This window comes from Mustela putorius, unplaced genomic scaffold, assembly GCF_011764305.1.
Source record: "Mustela putorius furo isolate JIRA1106 unplaced genomic scaffold, ASM1176430v1.1 tig00003846_pilon_pilon_pilon, whole genome shotgun sequence".
Taxonomy (NCBI): domain Eukaryota; kingdom Metazoa; phylum Chordata; class Mammalia; order Carnivora; family Mustelidae; genus Mustela; species Mustela putorius.
In genome coordinates, this window is record NW_025421999.1 from 20201826 (window position 1) to 20217272 (window position 15447).

Here is a 15447-nt window from a genome sequence, read left to right on the forward strand (position 1 = left end):
ATGTTAATTCCAAGATGGTAAGGGTTTTTGTCTGTTAAATGCTGCATCATTAGCATCCAGAACATAGTAGCCCCTTAATAAATAAGAGGACACGTGAATGAATAAATGACCACTTTTCTAAGCTAAGGCAACCATTAGCCAGCTCAGTTGTGTGTTGAGTGTGGCGTCCTGAGAAGCAGTACTTCCTCCCCAGATGAGGACCCCAGCCAGATCCCCAGACACAGCAGGGCTACCTGGGGCATTTCCAATCTCAACAGGGCATATTAATGCATAAAACCTGCTAGACTGGCTGACCTGGCCGTGGTGGGCCTGAGACATGGGAATGCTAGCCAAAGACTTGGCCTCAGTAATGACTTCAGTGCCTTAAAAACCCTGTCGTGGACTTTTTGGTGGTTTATTTCAAAAATACGTCTTCAACATATTCAGTCTTTTTGGAAGAAAAACTTTCTTTTCCCATTGCATTCTACATGTTCTAAACTCTGTTTATTAAGCAGTAAAATAGGGTTTTTAGGGCTATGTCTTGATGCCTAGAAATATGGAAAGCTTTCATTCTTGTTATCTGTGTCTATGGATTCATCCAGGAGGCTTTAAATTTTGCCATGTTGTGTCAGTGAATCCAGAACGTCCGCTCCCCTCCTTCAATTATCTGATTTTCTGAGTTTAAAACAGATTTAGACACTAAAACAACAAAGTCCCGAAAGCAAACATGAAAACCTAAAATTAGACTCTTAAGAGGACGAGTGAAAGATAGTTTCCGAAGAAAAGTGGGGGAGGAGAGACTCATCCCAGCGGATAAAGAATTTCAGATCAGGATGCGGGGAACTGCAGTTTCTAATTTGAGAGTAGATGCACTTCTTAGAAAGGTTTATACATTCCACATGTATCGAGATACTTCTGTATTTTCATATTCTCTGTTCTTTGAGGAATTAAAAATGTTAATAGGCAAACATCAAGATAGTAATATAGTTTCTCATCAAAATAAAACCTATTTCCTGGGACAGTTTCACCAAGATGTAGAAGCTCACACCAAGACTCAGTGAATGGACCTTTAGTATGTATCTTATCTACCCAAAGTTTGTGTAGCATAATAGTTTTCTGTCATTAAATGACACGGACAGTTCTGAAAACATATTGTACTTGGACATTTTCATGGTTTCTAAACTTTCTATTCCTGGGGTGTTAATTAGGCCCTTTAAAAAAGGCTCCCGATGGCTGCATCTATTTTCCTGAAAATCGTTCTACAAAACACCTCTCCTGATGAAGAATGACAATTTCTTTGTTGCCAACACACCAGAGTTGATCCGATCTCTGAGAAGTGAGTGGAGTCTGCAGGTAGAAGCTCAAAGTTGTTGACACTCAATTAGAGCTAACCGGGATCCTGAACCATCCTTCAAAGGAGGGCCTCAGCCCTGGGAACAAAAAGACTTGGATAAAGCTCTGGGAGAAAACAAATACAGGATGTGAGAGGACAATAGCAACAATGGAGTCATTAACAGCACTGGAAGATAACTGGCTTCTCTGTTAGTCATGGAGATTTACAACTGCATTCATTTAAGAAAAGCCTCTTAACACCCTGCCTTCCCAAGGAATTCTCCCCACCCCTAGAGTTAACTGAGTAACTTGTAAGTCAGCTTTGGTGTGATTCATTGAATTAAACCCTTTTTTAACATAGCTTTTCCTCTTGGACTTCCTCACTTTCCACCTCCTGGTTCTCCCCAAAGAGAGAAAATTTCCATGGTGGCGCTCTGGCTTTTTGAGTTTTTCTGTTTTTGTTTTTGTCTTTGTTTGGGGGCGGTGGTTTGCAGTACACTTTTTTGGGTTTGTCTTGGTTTTCTCATCTGTTTTGTACACTCACCATGCCCCCCGGAAGAGTTGTTTATCAACAACATCAAAAATGTATTTCGGACTGGATAAGTGGCAGAAGTGTCTACACATGATTTAGTCACTGTTTAAACCTGGGATAAGTACCTTGTTGAGGAAACACAACTATCATTCATCTTTTGAAGTGTGATTAAATTAATAACTCTGAGAAGTCCTCCAACATGTTTTCCAGGAATGACCTGTTTTTTAAAACGTTAAATTCATAGCCCACATGTGCGGCCTCCTAGACTGGCTTTTCCTCTTTCTTATCTGAGGTTATGGACCTCAGGAGAGCAGGGGAGGGTTACAAGGTCAAAGTCTTTTCCTCCTTGGAACTTGCTGCTTGCTGGGAGGCGGTTGCCTGGAAAGTAGATGCTTTAGAGAAGAGGTTGGGGGGTCATGATTTTAATTCTGTTAAGCAACAGCTGGTTTGAGTTTCTTTCCCCTTCTATCTCTTGCTCCCTTCCTCACAAATCCGTGGAGAGAAAAAAATTTGTTCAGAAGGAACCCGCAACATAAAAATACACCTTGTATTACTGTCGTGCTTTATGTCTGTTGTCTCTTTTACAAATTGTATGTTGAGCACTAGACAAATAGACTAGATTTTACAAAATTATACAGGAAATACAACCAGCACTTTAGTCAAGAGAAACTTTTAAAATACAGTGTACATACCTGGACATCTTTTAATAATATTTTTAAATTCAAACTTTTAATAAAAATAAGTACAATGAAGGGCTCTGGGGTGTTTGGAGCCTGTCTGTAATAAATCATGACTGAAATATTAAAGCACACCACGTATGGGTGCCTTGTCTATCGGTGGGAGACCTAGTTGTGTGTCTCCAGATTAGTATGCTGTCATTCGTTCAACAACTGTTTACCTGTCTGCTCCTTACACAGCTGTGGGATATCACGGTGGGATGTTGGGGTGCTCATATGCAAACAGGTGCATAATCATCAGCTCAGTCTCGCAGAGCTGTATTCCAAAATCACAGCTTCCTCTTCTGAACAGTTTACACGTGGTTTGGGGATTTAAAAATCGGGTCTGTTCCCACAACTTCATTCTATAATAAATCCATAAACCCAACACTTAAAAGGAATATATAATAGTGAAACAGTTAAAGAAAAAAAGTAAAAAACACTGCATGGTTTGATTGTTTTTATTTGGGTTTTGAAGCCTCCCATGCTTTCTTCCTCCTACACACATACACACATACACACACACAAAGAATAAAACTCACATCTCTCAAATCAATGGCAAACCAGTAACAGATTTTTTTGTCTGGGCTCCTCAGCCCACTGGCCTCAGGCTCTGTTGGTGTGTGGCTCAACAGCAATCAGAGGTCATAATTTCATTGGCAGTTAGCATCAGGTTTAATTTTTCTAGCATGTTACATTTACTGAAATGTCTGGTTTCAGTTATGCCTGGGCACTGACTGAATCCGCTTTGAGCAGCGTGATGTCTTCAGGTACCTGAGGTTTATGGAACACATATGCTAATTGTTTTCAATCACTTTCCTTTCTGAACACAAAAATGTGTTCTCTGAAGCTGAATAACGGTAGTCCTTAATGACATTGCTCATTTTTTATGTTAAAAGAGGGCTGGAGTAGGTAAAAATATCAACTTCACAAGACTGACCCCTACTGATTGACATTGTGGAAAAATAGTCCAATTTAAGTTGGGGGGGGGCTTAAACAGTTGTGTGTGATTGTTCAAAAAAAAAACAATAACAACAAAAAGAAGATGCTCCTTGAGAATGAACCTGTCTCATTTTAATTGCATTTTAGGAATGTGACCAAGTTCATATAGATGATGTGTCTTCAGATGATAATGGGCAAGACCTAAGGTGAGCATGTTGAAATGTGAAGTGATTTTCTCCAATTTATAGTTTAATGGCTCAGCTAATGAAGATGAACTTTCTGTTTGGTTAACATTGGGCTTTTCTTGCATCTAAATAGCACATATAACTTTGGAACAGATGGCTTTCCTGCTGCAGCCACCAGTGCTAATTTATGCTTGGCAACCGGTGTGCGAGGTGGCGTAGACTGGATGAGAAAATTGGCTTTCCGCTACAGACGGGTAAAAGAGATCTACAATACCTACAAAAATAACGTTGGAGGCAAGTAACTACTCCCAGTATCTTACCAGGTTATTGAGATAGTCTAGGAAAAATTCTCCAAGTACCACACACACTTACACATCATGTTTTTTGTTTTTGTTTTTTTTAATGTCATAGCTTTTTTAGAATGGTTTCATCTGACCCGTGATTATTCGGTTGTGATTTAGTGACAGGAATATTGAACTTGAACCAGCCACCCTGGCTAGCCTAATCTAGTCCTGGCTCCATTACTTTGTAGTGTGGGGGACCTAGAGTCAGTTTCTTGACCTTTCTGATACTCATTTGTCCTTCCAAGGAGATGTGGGATTAACCACCTTTGGCGCTAAAACACTTAAGATGGACTGTAAAGCTCATTCAACTGTGTTTCAAAATAGCTTGAGTTTACAAGGGAATATGTTGACTTAATAATGAAAAGTTTGGGGATGTCTTGGTTTCCAGCATGACTAAATCCACATGCTTAAAAAGATGACATCCAGAATCTCCTGCCTAGGCTTCCCTTTGGGTAGGAGTTTTTGTGGATCAGTCCCTCCTGTAAGGTGACATAGGTGCCCGACCATTGACAGATTCAAGTTTATATTCTGTGAGTTTAGCACCTTGGCGGGGTAGAAAAATACCTTTCCCAGTAGATTCAGGAAAAGTTCCAAGACTGATTCACTCTGGCCAAGCTGCAATCATACACCTGCCCTGGGAGCCCAAGGGTAGGGTTGGCTCTATCCAGGCTCCAGGATTGAGGAATGGTGGGAACAGACCCATCAAAAAGAGGAGATGACTTCTATAACCAGGATGCAAGGAATGCAAAATCAACAGTTGTTTCCTACAGTACTAAATAAATATGTGTCAAATGGATGCTAATATGTGAAAAATTATCTGATATGCTATAAAGCTTGAGGATGAGTAGTATTAAATGTTTATTATTTATAAAGTTGTCTAGACACACTGATAACAAAGGAACTCATGTGCTTTTAAATCCACAGGCCTGCTTGGTCCAGCCAAGAGGGAAGCCTGGCTACAGCTGAGGGCCGAGATTGAAGCCCTGACGGACTCCTGGTTGACACTGGCCCTGAAAGCACTCACGCTCATTCACTCCCGGTAGGCTGTCCCCAAGTCCCTCCATGATGCTTTTGCTGGAAAAAAGCCTTTCCTCATATTTGTTCATTTTGGAGATTCATTTTTCATCAGTTTTCTTTTCTTTCTTTCTTTTTTTTTTCTTTTTGGTTCTCGCAGGACGAATTGTGTGAATATTTTAGTCACAACTACTCAACTTATCCCAGCGTTGGCGAAAGTTCTGTTATATGGATTAGGGATTGTATTTCCAATAGAAAATATTTACAGTGCAACAAAAATAGGTGAGCTGCTTTCGTTTTGTTTTATACCTGACTCTTTCTCTTCAGGCAAGTAGAAGTGAATGTGTAAAACAAAAATGGGACATTTTTCATTATACTAGGCGTCAGAAAACTAGAGGGACAGTGTAATTTTGTTGTTGGAATTGGCTTTAGACATCAAAAGAAATATAAATCATAAGCCATGCAGCTTAATTCAAAAAATATTACTCTACTGGTTAACATTAAGACCTATGCATTTTAGGGCGCCTGGGTGGCTCCGTCGGTTAAGCAACTGCCTTCGGCTCAGGTCATGGTCCTGGAGTCCCAGGACTGGGTCCCACATTGGGCTCCCTGCTCTGCAGGGAGTCTGCTCTCCCTCCTACCTCTCCCCTCTCACGTTTTCTCTCTCTAAAATAAATAAAATCTTAAAAAAAAAAAAAAAAAAAAAGGCCTATGCATTTTAGCCACTCTCACTTGAGCATAGTTCTGGATTATTACCTTATTTGTGTTTTAGATAACATCACCAAAAATATCTAATAAGCTAAAACAAATAATAATATGGAGATTTACAAAGTATAACTGAAACAATTCTAATAGCTTTCTTTAAATTACTATCACTGGAACCATCTTTTTTTTTTTTTTTTGCTTTATTTTAATTCAACATGTATAAACAATCAAGTTCTCATTTTTGTTACAGGGATACCAAAAAAACTAAGTGTTTGAAAGAAGTAATCATAGTTGGAGAAAGATGACTAGTGTGAAATTTGATTCACCATCTAGTGGGAGAAGCAGACATCTAAATAACTGTAATATGACAAAGAAGTATGTAAATGAGCAGTTATCACATATTTAGCAGATGTCCAGAACTATACTAAGCATTTTACATACTAAAATCAATCTTTATAACCTTTACATTTTACAAATGAGGACACTAAATATCAGAGACTTAATTGTCCAAGTTAACAGCTGGTAAAGGTAAGGGTCAAGCTAGGTCTGATTCCAGGGTCCAGACTCCTTTCTGTAACCTAGGGAGCTCTCTACCACTAAATGCCTGAATATGCTCTTGAACGAGGAAACATTCATTCCCACCCAGGAGGAGGCAGAAAGCATAAAGTGAACACTAAAAGGAAAAAATGGTATTTGAGCTGGGTATAGAGGTATACATAAGAGTTAATAGGCAGGGGCGCCTGGGTGGCTCAGTGGGTTAAAGCCTCTGCCTTCGGCTCAGGCCATGACCCCAGGGTCCTGGGATCGAGCCCCACATCGGGCTCTCTGCTCAGCAGGGAACCTGCTTCCTCCTCTCTCTCAGCCTGCTTCTCTGCCTACTTGTGATCTCTCTCAGTCAAATAAATAAATAAAATCTTTTAAAAAAAAAATAAAGAGTTAATAGGCAGATGGGCTAGGGAGAACAAAGGGACAGAGACATTAAAACATGTTCCCTGCTAAAGGACTGAAAGATCCTGGGTCATCGAAGCTGAAGCTGGAAAGGTAGAGACTTAGGTCTAGACGTATGTGGCTTTGTTTATCACCCTAATGAGATATTATTTTAGTGAGTCCTGGGGAAGGGGGATGAGGATCCTAGTAGGTGGGAAGAAGATTGTTTCTGGCTGCTCAATTCTATAAAGAAAAAAGGGCAAAAATAAAATTCTAGTTTCCATCTAACTACACTTGTATACTTTTAGTACTTTTTTTTTAAAGCATTTACTAAATATTTGCTAAAGAATTACTTTTATAATTATTTGTTCATAGTCTGACTTTCCTATCAAACTGTAATATCCTTGATAACTGATTCTGTCTGTGTTGCTCATCATTGTGGCTATAGTGCCCAGCACATACTAGGTGCTCAGTAAATGTCTGTTCAATAAAATGGATGAGTAAACGGTTGTTTATTCTGAAGAAGATTGACACAGAGGTTTTACTTAAATACTGGGTCAGTACTGCCACATTTAACTGATGGGGAAAATCAGGTGTCATGGGAAAGATAAGAGATTCTATCAATGTTGAGTGTGAAGACCCTCTGATATTCACATAGCCCTGTCAAGTTGGAAATAGCTGGAGTTGGAAAATGACTGATGCCTCCTGAAAAGCACTAAGAACAGAATGCTAGAAAATATTTAGAAAGGAAAGGGACACCTGGGTGGCTCAGTAAGTTAAGTGTTTGCCTTTTTTTTTTGGCTCAGGTCATGATCCTAGAGTCCTGGGATAGAGTCCTGCTGAATGGGAGTTGGCTTCTCCCTCTGATCCTCCCCGACGCTTCTCTCTCTCTCTCTCTCAAATAAATAAATAAAATTTTTTAAAAAGAAAAGAAAAGAGACTAAGAGAAAAGAATGTTCCAAATAGAATTACTGGTAGCCCAATCAATATAACCAGATTTTATATGTTCTCAAGTCCGTAAAAATAACTGTTTACATTAAGTCAGATATTTATGTTATCCATAACAATAAAAAGGAATCATATTGTGTTTTATAAACAGGAGTCCATGGTAAACATTTATCAGCCCATGAAAGAACAATTTCCAAAAATGTTTATAGAATGGAAAGGATAGTGCTTAACGCCCCAGAAGGAAAGAACAAGTAGTGTATTACGCGTCATGAGCGTTGAACTTTAATCCCAAAAAATTTAAATAATTTGAAAATATTTGGATAATAGAAAATTATAACAAGTGTATAATAGGTATTTTAATGGGTATTTTATGATACTGAACTTTAATTTTTATCAATACAGAATTAAAAATGAGGATTAAAAAAGGTGGTAGAAATTACCTCAAAACCAGAGGTAGAACCACTTTTCTGTGGTATTTTTAAGAAGAAAAGTAAATGGGGCACCTTGGTGGTGGCTCAATCAGTTAAGTGTCCAACTCGATTTTGGCTCAGGTCGTGACCCCAATGTCCCAGGATCAAGCCCCATATTGGGCTCTGGGCCAGGCATGGAGCCTGTTTAAGATTCTCTCTTTCCCTCTTCTTCTCCTTTGCACCCCCGCCAGGCACATACTCTCTTGCTCTCAAAAATAAAAAATAAGAATAAGAAAAGTACAGATTGAAACCCCTATAGTTTTGCTAATTTTGCTATCAAATGAGCTATAATTTGGGAGTCGATGCAGAAAACCCAGGAACCTTCCTAACTGGTATCTCGTTGTTAGCAGGGCTATGATGTTCTTCCAGATAAAATGGATTCATCAAAATGAAAATTTCGTGTAGGATCTCTCATTAGCTTCTAAAAGTCAGCTTCAGTTTCTCAGTCTTTATTATGGAAGAATCTATGTGACTCAGACTTTACAATGAAGCCTATAGGATATAGGTGAGATAGGATATAGGTGAGAAATTTTTTTGTCTACCACAGCCTCACCTTTAAATAACATTGAGTTTACCTTCCTTTTCCCATGAAAGGGAAACTTGGCAAAAACATAAACATTTCCCTCTAAGGAGGAAAAAACTTTCATGACATCTGAATTTTTGATTGTATATTTTTGCAGTGGAAACTACCCTTTGTATTTGTTTCTTAAAGTGATTTAATATTTCACAGTTTAGTGGGCAACTAAAGAAGCATTGAAATTACATCTTTTGAATAAGGCTAGCCAGATTTCATTCTGTCAGATGCAAACCAGAGATTTTAGTGCAAAATACAAATATAAAGCATACATTTGTTTAAGCAAACAAGCAATTTGTTCATGAGTATATCTGATCCTTATTTGAAAGAGATGCGGCCTGCTCAGTCATTTACATTTGAAAACTATAAACTATCCCATTGTCCATTAAAATGGTCCTGTTGGCAGCCCAGGACTTGGAACAGCAGTTTCTTCTCTAAAGGAGCAACAGTGGCTGTGTTAACTGTAGGGATGGGCCCCCAGAGAGCCCAAACCAAGTCTTGACTTGGGAAAGATTAGATAAAGGTATTCTGTTACCTCTATCCCGTTTTTCCTCTAGGAAGGTGCTTTACTGGACATTAGATGCCTGGGTAGGGCAGGTGTTAATCTTTCCGGAGTGCCCCAAATTATCTGACATTTATTTCAGAAACAGTTTTACCAAAAGATTTCAAGTAAACACATTAGGTTTGGCGGGGGCTGGGGGCAGTGGTCTTTCATTCAGATAGACTCCCAACTGGAAAACAAATGAATAAAGAGATTCCATTGTTTGATTTCTCCTGCTATATCAAAACCAGTCAGTTTCTTTCATCCTTCCCAATAGATGTGGGATCAGATATTATTTTCAGAGTTTGGTATATCGTGAAGCATTTTTTAAATAAAGTTCAGGGAGGTTGCCAGAATTGCATGCCTTCATTAAGTCTCAGCTGGTAGGAAAAAAAAGTACTGCTGCAAAACATTATTTTTTTCCCAAATGCTATACTATGATCGACTAGATCCCACTTTTTAATAAATGAGCCCTTGGGAAAAAAATATTAAAATTGACAATTTCTCAGTGGCTCAGTTAGTTAAGCATCTGCCTTCAGCTCAGGTCATGATCCCAGGGTCCTGGGATGGAGACCCAAAGCAGACTCTCTGCTCAGCAGGAAGCCTGCTTCTCCCCCTGTCCCCCCTACCCCCCAACCCCCCTGCTCATGCTCACATACACATGCTCTCTCTCTCTCTCCCTCGCAAAAATAAATAAAAAATAATCTTTAAAAAATAAAAAATAAAATTGATCATTTCCAAGGGACAAGTCACCACATGGATAATTTACAATTTGTAATTTACCTTGTTGTTCCACATTCTACCCAATGGCATCTGTAAGCACTCTTTTCCAGTTTGTACAAGTAGGATAGAGTTGAATCAGAAGCATAAAGGAAGTATTTTGTATAAAAAGTTCAAGCGCTATAGCACTGAGTTATCCAAACTTTACACTTTTATAATTTATTTTTATGTATTAGGAAAGGAAAGCTGTTTTGAGAGGATAATTCAAAGGTTTGGAAGAAAAGTGGTGTACGTCGTTATAGGAGATGGTGTGGAAGAAGAACAAGGAGCAAAAAAGGTCAGTGTTCCTCGATAGCACATCTCATACCATTTAATTTTTTGTCTTCAGAATGCTCATTGCTGGATCATTTAAACAAGTTCCCTTTCTCTGAAACAAATCAGAAATGTGTTTAGAACTGTAAGCAATGAAAAAGGACAGAGTACAATTAAACAAATATGGCCTTTTTTAAGAGTACTATGTGCAGACTCAAAGGTCGTGGATGGCTGGTCTTCACAGAACGTAGACTTTTGAGCAGAAAGGAAGGTTTCATGCTGTAGCCGTCATCCAGAACAGAGATAACACATTTGCTGTGCTCATGTGAGCATGTCCTATTCTGCCCCATGGCAGACATTGCCAAGTGATTAAAACCTACCTGAGCCTGAATTCAGCCCAAGAACCTTCTAAATATCACCTCAGAAATACTCTATCAGTTGGTCAAAGCTGGTTTCCCAAACTGTTTGCCGTGGTAGAGTACCGCCGTTGTACCACAAGGTCAACCTCTCCTCCCTTGGGAGACTTGGAAAGGAAGCAGGGGCCAGAGCCAAGGGTGAGTCCCTTGACTCCCCGTTTGCCCATCAAACACCCTTTCTTTCTTCTGAGTCCCTGCAAGTGTCCTTCTGCCATTTCCCTCTGCAAAAGCTTGCTCATTAGCATAATCTATTACATTTCAAAAGAGGGGAGGAGAAAGGGACCATATTTCTTCACTCTGGAACCACTCAGGATCTTCACAGTCTAGATAAACACAGCCTACCTGGACCGTCTTTCTCACCCCAGCACTTGGCATTGCCATCTCTTCAGCCATGCCCTGCAACCCCTCCCAGCTGTCACCTCTGCTTAGAATGTTCTTTTCCCTAATGCGCTACTGTCAGTGTCTTACTTATTTTTCAAAATCCAGTGCCTATTCTACCTCTTCTATTTCCCTTGTTTATAAGAGCTTAATTATAGTACTCACTCACACTTTAATTGGAGAAGTTGTAAATAGCTTGACTGTTTGAGCAGACAGCCCAGGTTTGAATTATAGCTCCACTGCTTACCAGTTCTGTGACTTTGAACAAGCTACAAGCTATGGATCCCTCCTCTTTCTCTTTCCTTATCTATAAATAGCAGTAATAACAGCATCTAGCTCATTGGGCTATTTTAAGAATTACATTTGTTTAAGATGTAAAACACATAACACAGAGCCTGGTACTTATGAAGTGTGCAATAAGTGATAAAACTGTTATTAATTATTTGTGGATATGCCAGTTTCAGCCGTAAAAGATGAGCTCAAGAGGTAGGAATCTTATTTTGCTTAGTTTGTCATTTGAGACTTTGTTTTCAGTTTTTTTTTTTGTTTTGTTAGGTTTTTGTTTTGTTTTGTTTTTTGTTGTTTTTTTCTTTTACAACCCCCTAAATCTTAGCACAGTCATACTCTCTAAATATCTTTTAAATTGAAGAGCATTAAGTATTTTATAAGGTTACCCAATCGAATTATTTTCCCTTCCTTTCCCCACACACTGACTCATAGAAACCACTGTAGATTTCCATGAAGGACGCAACAATTCAGTTCTTCTGGAGTTTTCTAGTATATAACAGAAGTGACCCATAAAGTCACCAGAACATAGATTCAGCATTCGGCACGACACGTGGCCAGCCTTCTTAGAGAGCCTAAAGATGATTTAATTCACCTTCAGGGTCTCTGAGTTCTAATAAAAGCAGAGAAACAGACCCTAATTTTATAAATAATATATTATGTCACTTATCCCCAGCCTTCTTAGAGAGCCTAAAGATGATTTAATTCACCTTCAGGGTCTCTGAGTTCTAATAAAAGCAGAGAAACAGACCCTAATTTTATAAATAATATATTATGTCACTTATTCCCATTGATACACAATGTGCCCAGGATTACATGCTTCCCCAAGTGGGATCGGTGTGGTCGGAAACCCACACACGCTTCAGATCCAATAGAGGTTGATGCAAAGCTGCTTTTGCTACATACAAGCCCGAGTTCTGACATTCCAACTTTACCAGGGGGCAACCACCATGATCATTAGGTACATCTGTCAGCCCTTTGGGTTATTTCTATAAAGTGAAATTTTTCCCAGAATAAATTAGAATACCTAAGAGTTAAAGAGGATGTTTAACGGCAATCCAGACTCAGGTCTTCTTCCTGGGAAAAGCCTCTGGAATCCTCCATGCCTTTCCTAGGCAGGACCTCGTACTGGCTAGTGGGATAGATGTGCACGCTTTGAACAGCATAGAAATGAAGAGCCACATCTCATGCCCCTGCAGCCCAGGGGCAAAGATGTGACTCTGCCCGCTCGGCTGGTCATCCTCCCTCTAGTAGTCACCAAAAAGTTGAGCTTCAGGAGAAGGTTGCCACAATGCGGCTTTCCAGCTTGTGGTAAGCAGAAGGATGCTTATAAAAGTGATAACTTATTGTGCCAGGAATCCTTTGGGCCCTAGCAAGGCTTCTGTATGGGTAAGTCACTTCCTAAACCTTTCAGAGAAGCAGGTTTCTTATATGTTCATCATGGGTGAACATAACATGGAAAAAGTAAAGGAATTCTTGGTTTGATATTAGAACTGGAAGTGGTAATGTGGCTAAGAGTATTTGTTCTCTTGGCAGAATGGTGAATTTTTTGACTGGGATGAGTATTCTTAGCTTCAGCTCTCTGGTTTGATGTTGTGGGATGAGTATATGTTGTAAGGATCCAGTAGTATATGTTACAAACTCTTTGCACCTTGAGTCTTACCCGTGTGGGGACTCTGACAAAAATGTGAGCAGGATTGATAAGACTGTTTATGTGTGTGTGTACAACGTACAGATTTTTCAGAAAGCTCAGATTCCTGAAAATCTCACAAAAAATTCAGATGTCATCAATCTATCATCCATAATGACAAACTGACCATTCCTTTCTTATATTCTGTCTAACCTTGTTAGGTCAGCTAGTATTTAAATAGCAGTATTCTGTGCATGAGTTAAACAACAGGAATCTAATAATTCACAATAGAAGAGTCTCTTTCTAAGTGGTCTTCTGCAGAGAAATAAGAGAATATTTAACTTAGGGAAAATGCTTAATTTAGGGGGAAAAGAATACTACTTAGTAATATCCCATTTTAAAAACTATATAAAAACTCAAGCTAAAGAAATAAATTAAGAGATGGTTATCCGTGTTGTCAAAAGATTAATAATCATAATGGTGATAAAGAAGAATTATTACAATGATAAACCCCTTAATTATATTCCACACTCTCTTTTAGGCCCTTCCTATCCACTATCTCATTAAATCCTTATCGTAATTCTATGAGGAATGAATTCTTCGACCCACTTTATATATGAGAAAACCAAGGTGCAGGAAGGTGAATAATTTGGCCAAGACCACATAACTTAGAAGTAGCCACACTAGAATTTGATGCTAATTATATCCATGAGATGGAGCACACAGTTCCTTTAAATTATAAACTTGATTACATATCCTAAATATTATTTGATTTTTTTAAAAAAAAATTTCATGCTTTTTAAAAAAATTATTAGAATAAAGCGTACAATATTTGCTTCTTTCCTTTTGGGAGGCAGATAGAACTATTGAAGTGTTCTCTTTCTCCTAAGTTTGCATTCATCATTAAAATTATAAAAAATAAATCATTGATTCTAATGCCGTTTGTGAGCATTTTCAATTATTAAATAAAATAGTGAACCAGTCAAGTTGTGCAAGTTTGAGTGCTAAAATGCTTTGCAAAATCAAAACATTTTGCAGTTTTTCTAAGTCAATTTTAACCATTTAGCTTGTCTCTCCTAGTTTCCTAAGTCCTTTTAAAAATCTAATAGAACATTCTTTCTTTTTCCCTGTAGAGATGTCTTTCATCTCTCTAAATCACGTTCTTTTGCTTGAGGTAGTTACTTTTTTCAAGCTCAGAAATGAAACCAGTAAGTATTCTGCAGTCGTCTGTTTCGTTATGGTCAATTGAAGTCTGTTCTGTCATCTTTGTTCTCTTTGCCAGTATAGTCCTGGGGCTTTCAGCAATTTTATCTAATTCTATAATTCGTATCATTAAAACATACCCCATCAAAGAGAAAAAGTTGAAAATACCTTTGTTTATTTAAAAGAACAACTTTCTTCCAAAAAGATTGCATGAAAAAGTTTTCTGCAAGCACCTCTTTGTTCCTAGAAAGACCGCAGAGAATGTGAGACGAGCCATATGGATAACTTTCTCTGACCTGGGTCTTCTGTTGTCGAGATCTGCCAGGCTTTCTTTTTTAGCATAGGATTCCATGTTTCCCTAATACAGCATCCTTTGCATGACAACAATAGGCATATATATGACTTTTAAAGAGTCAAAATGTAAGTGATAGTCTTCTGCATACCAGTAGCAATTTTCGATTCTATAATAAAAGTGGCCTTGTTTTAGAACTCTTCAACTAAACTTACTTGAAATAGGTTGCTGGTGAACACCAGTGAGAACGTGATAGACATCCATTATTCTGTGTAATGGCAAAGGCTTCATCAATAAATGTCCATTTTATGTATGTATGTATGTTTGTATGTATGTATGTATATTTTTAAGTATAGCTGACACACCCTGTTACATTAGGTTCGGATGTACAGCACAGTTATTCCATAGCTCTGTACTGTGCTCCTTACAAGGGTAGCTACCATCTGTCACCATACAGCACTATTAAAATACCACTGATTATATCCCCTTGCTGTGCTTTTGATCACCATGACTTACTCATTCCATAACTGGAAGCCAGGACCTCTCACTGTGCTTCTTTTATTCTGCCCATTCCCCTCACCCTTATCACCTCTCTCAACCAGTATATTCTCTGAATTTATGGAGCTGTTTCAGCTTGTTTGTTCCTTTATAGGTTTTGTTTTTTAGATTCTACACATAAGTGAAATCATATGGCATTTGTCTTTCTCTGACCTATTGCACTTATACCTTCTAGGTCTGTCCATGTTGCCACAAATGGCAAGATCTCACTTTTTCTGTGGCTGAATTAATATTCGTATATATATACCACATCTTCTTTATCCATTCAGCTATCAGTGGACACTTAGGTTGCTTCCATATCCTGGCTATTGGAAATAATGCTGCAATAAACTTAAGGATGCAGATACCTTTTGAATTAGTGTTTTTGTTTTCTATGGGTAAATGTAGTAGAATTACTGGATCATATGGCATTTTGTATTTTTAATTTTTTTTGAAGGAACCTCC

The 15447-nt window shown here is 38.4% G+C and overlaps 1 protein-coding gene across 11 annotated transcripts in view; it reads left to right on the top strand.

The window, feature by feature from the left end:
* Positions 1-15447, top strand: part of EYA1 (EYA transcriptional coactivator and phosphatase 1) — a 360075-nt gene that overhangs the window by 330599 nt on the left and 14029 nt on the right. For all 11 annotated transcript variants that reach the window (XM_045063205.1, XM_045063203.1, XM_045063204.1 and 8 more), the window contains 5 exons: positions 3649-3707; positions 3820-3980; positions 4955-5069; positions 5205-5326; positions 10166-10266. In XM_045063205.1, coding sequence (XP_044919140.1) covers positions 3649-3707; positions 3820-3980; positions 4955-5069; positions 5205-5326; positions 10166-10266 — 558 coding nt within the window. The remainder of the gene's footprint in view (positions 1-3648; positions 3708-3819; positions 3981-4954; positions 5070-5204; positions 5327-10165; positions 10267-15447) is intronic.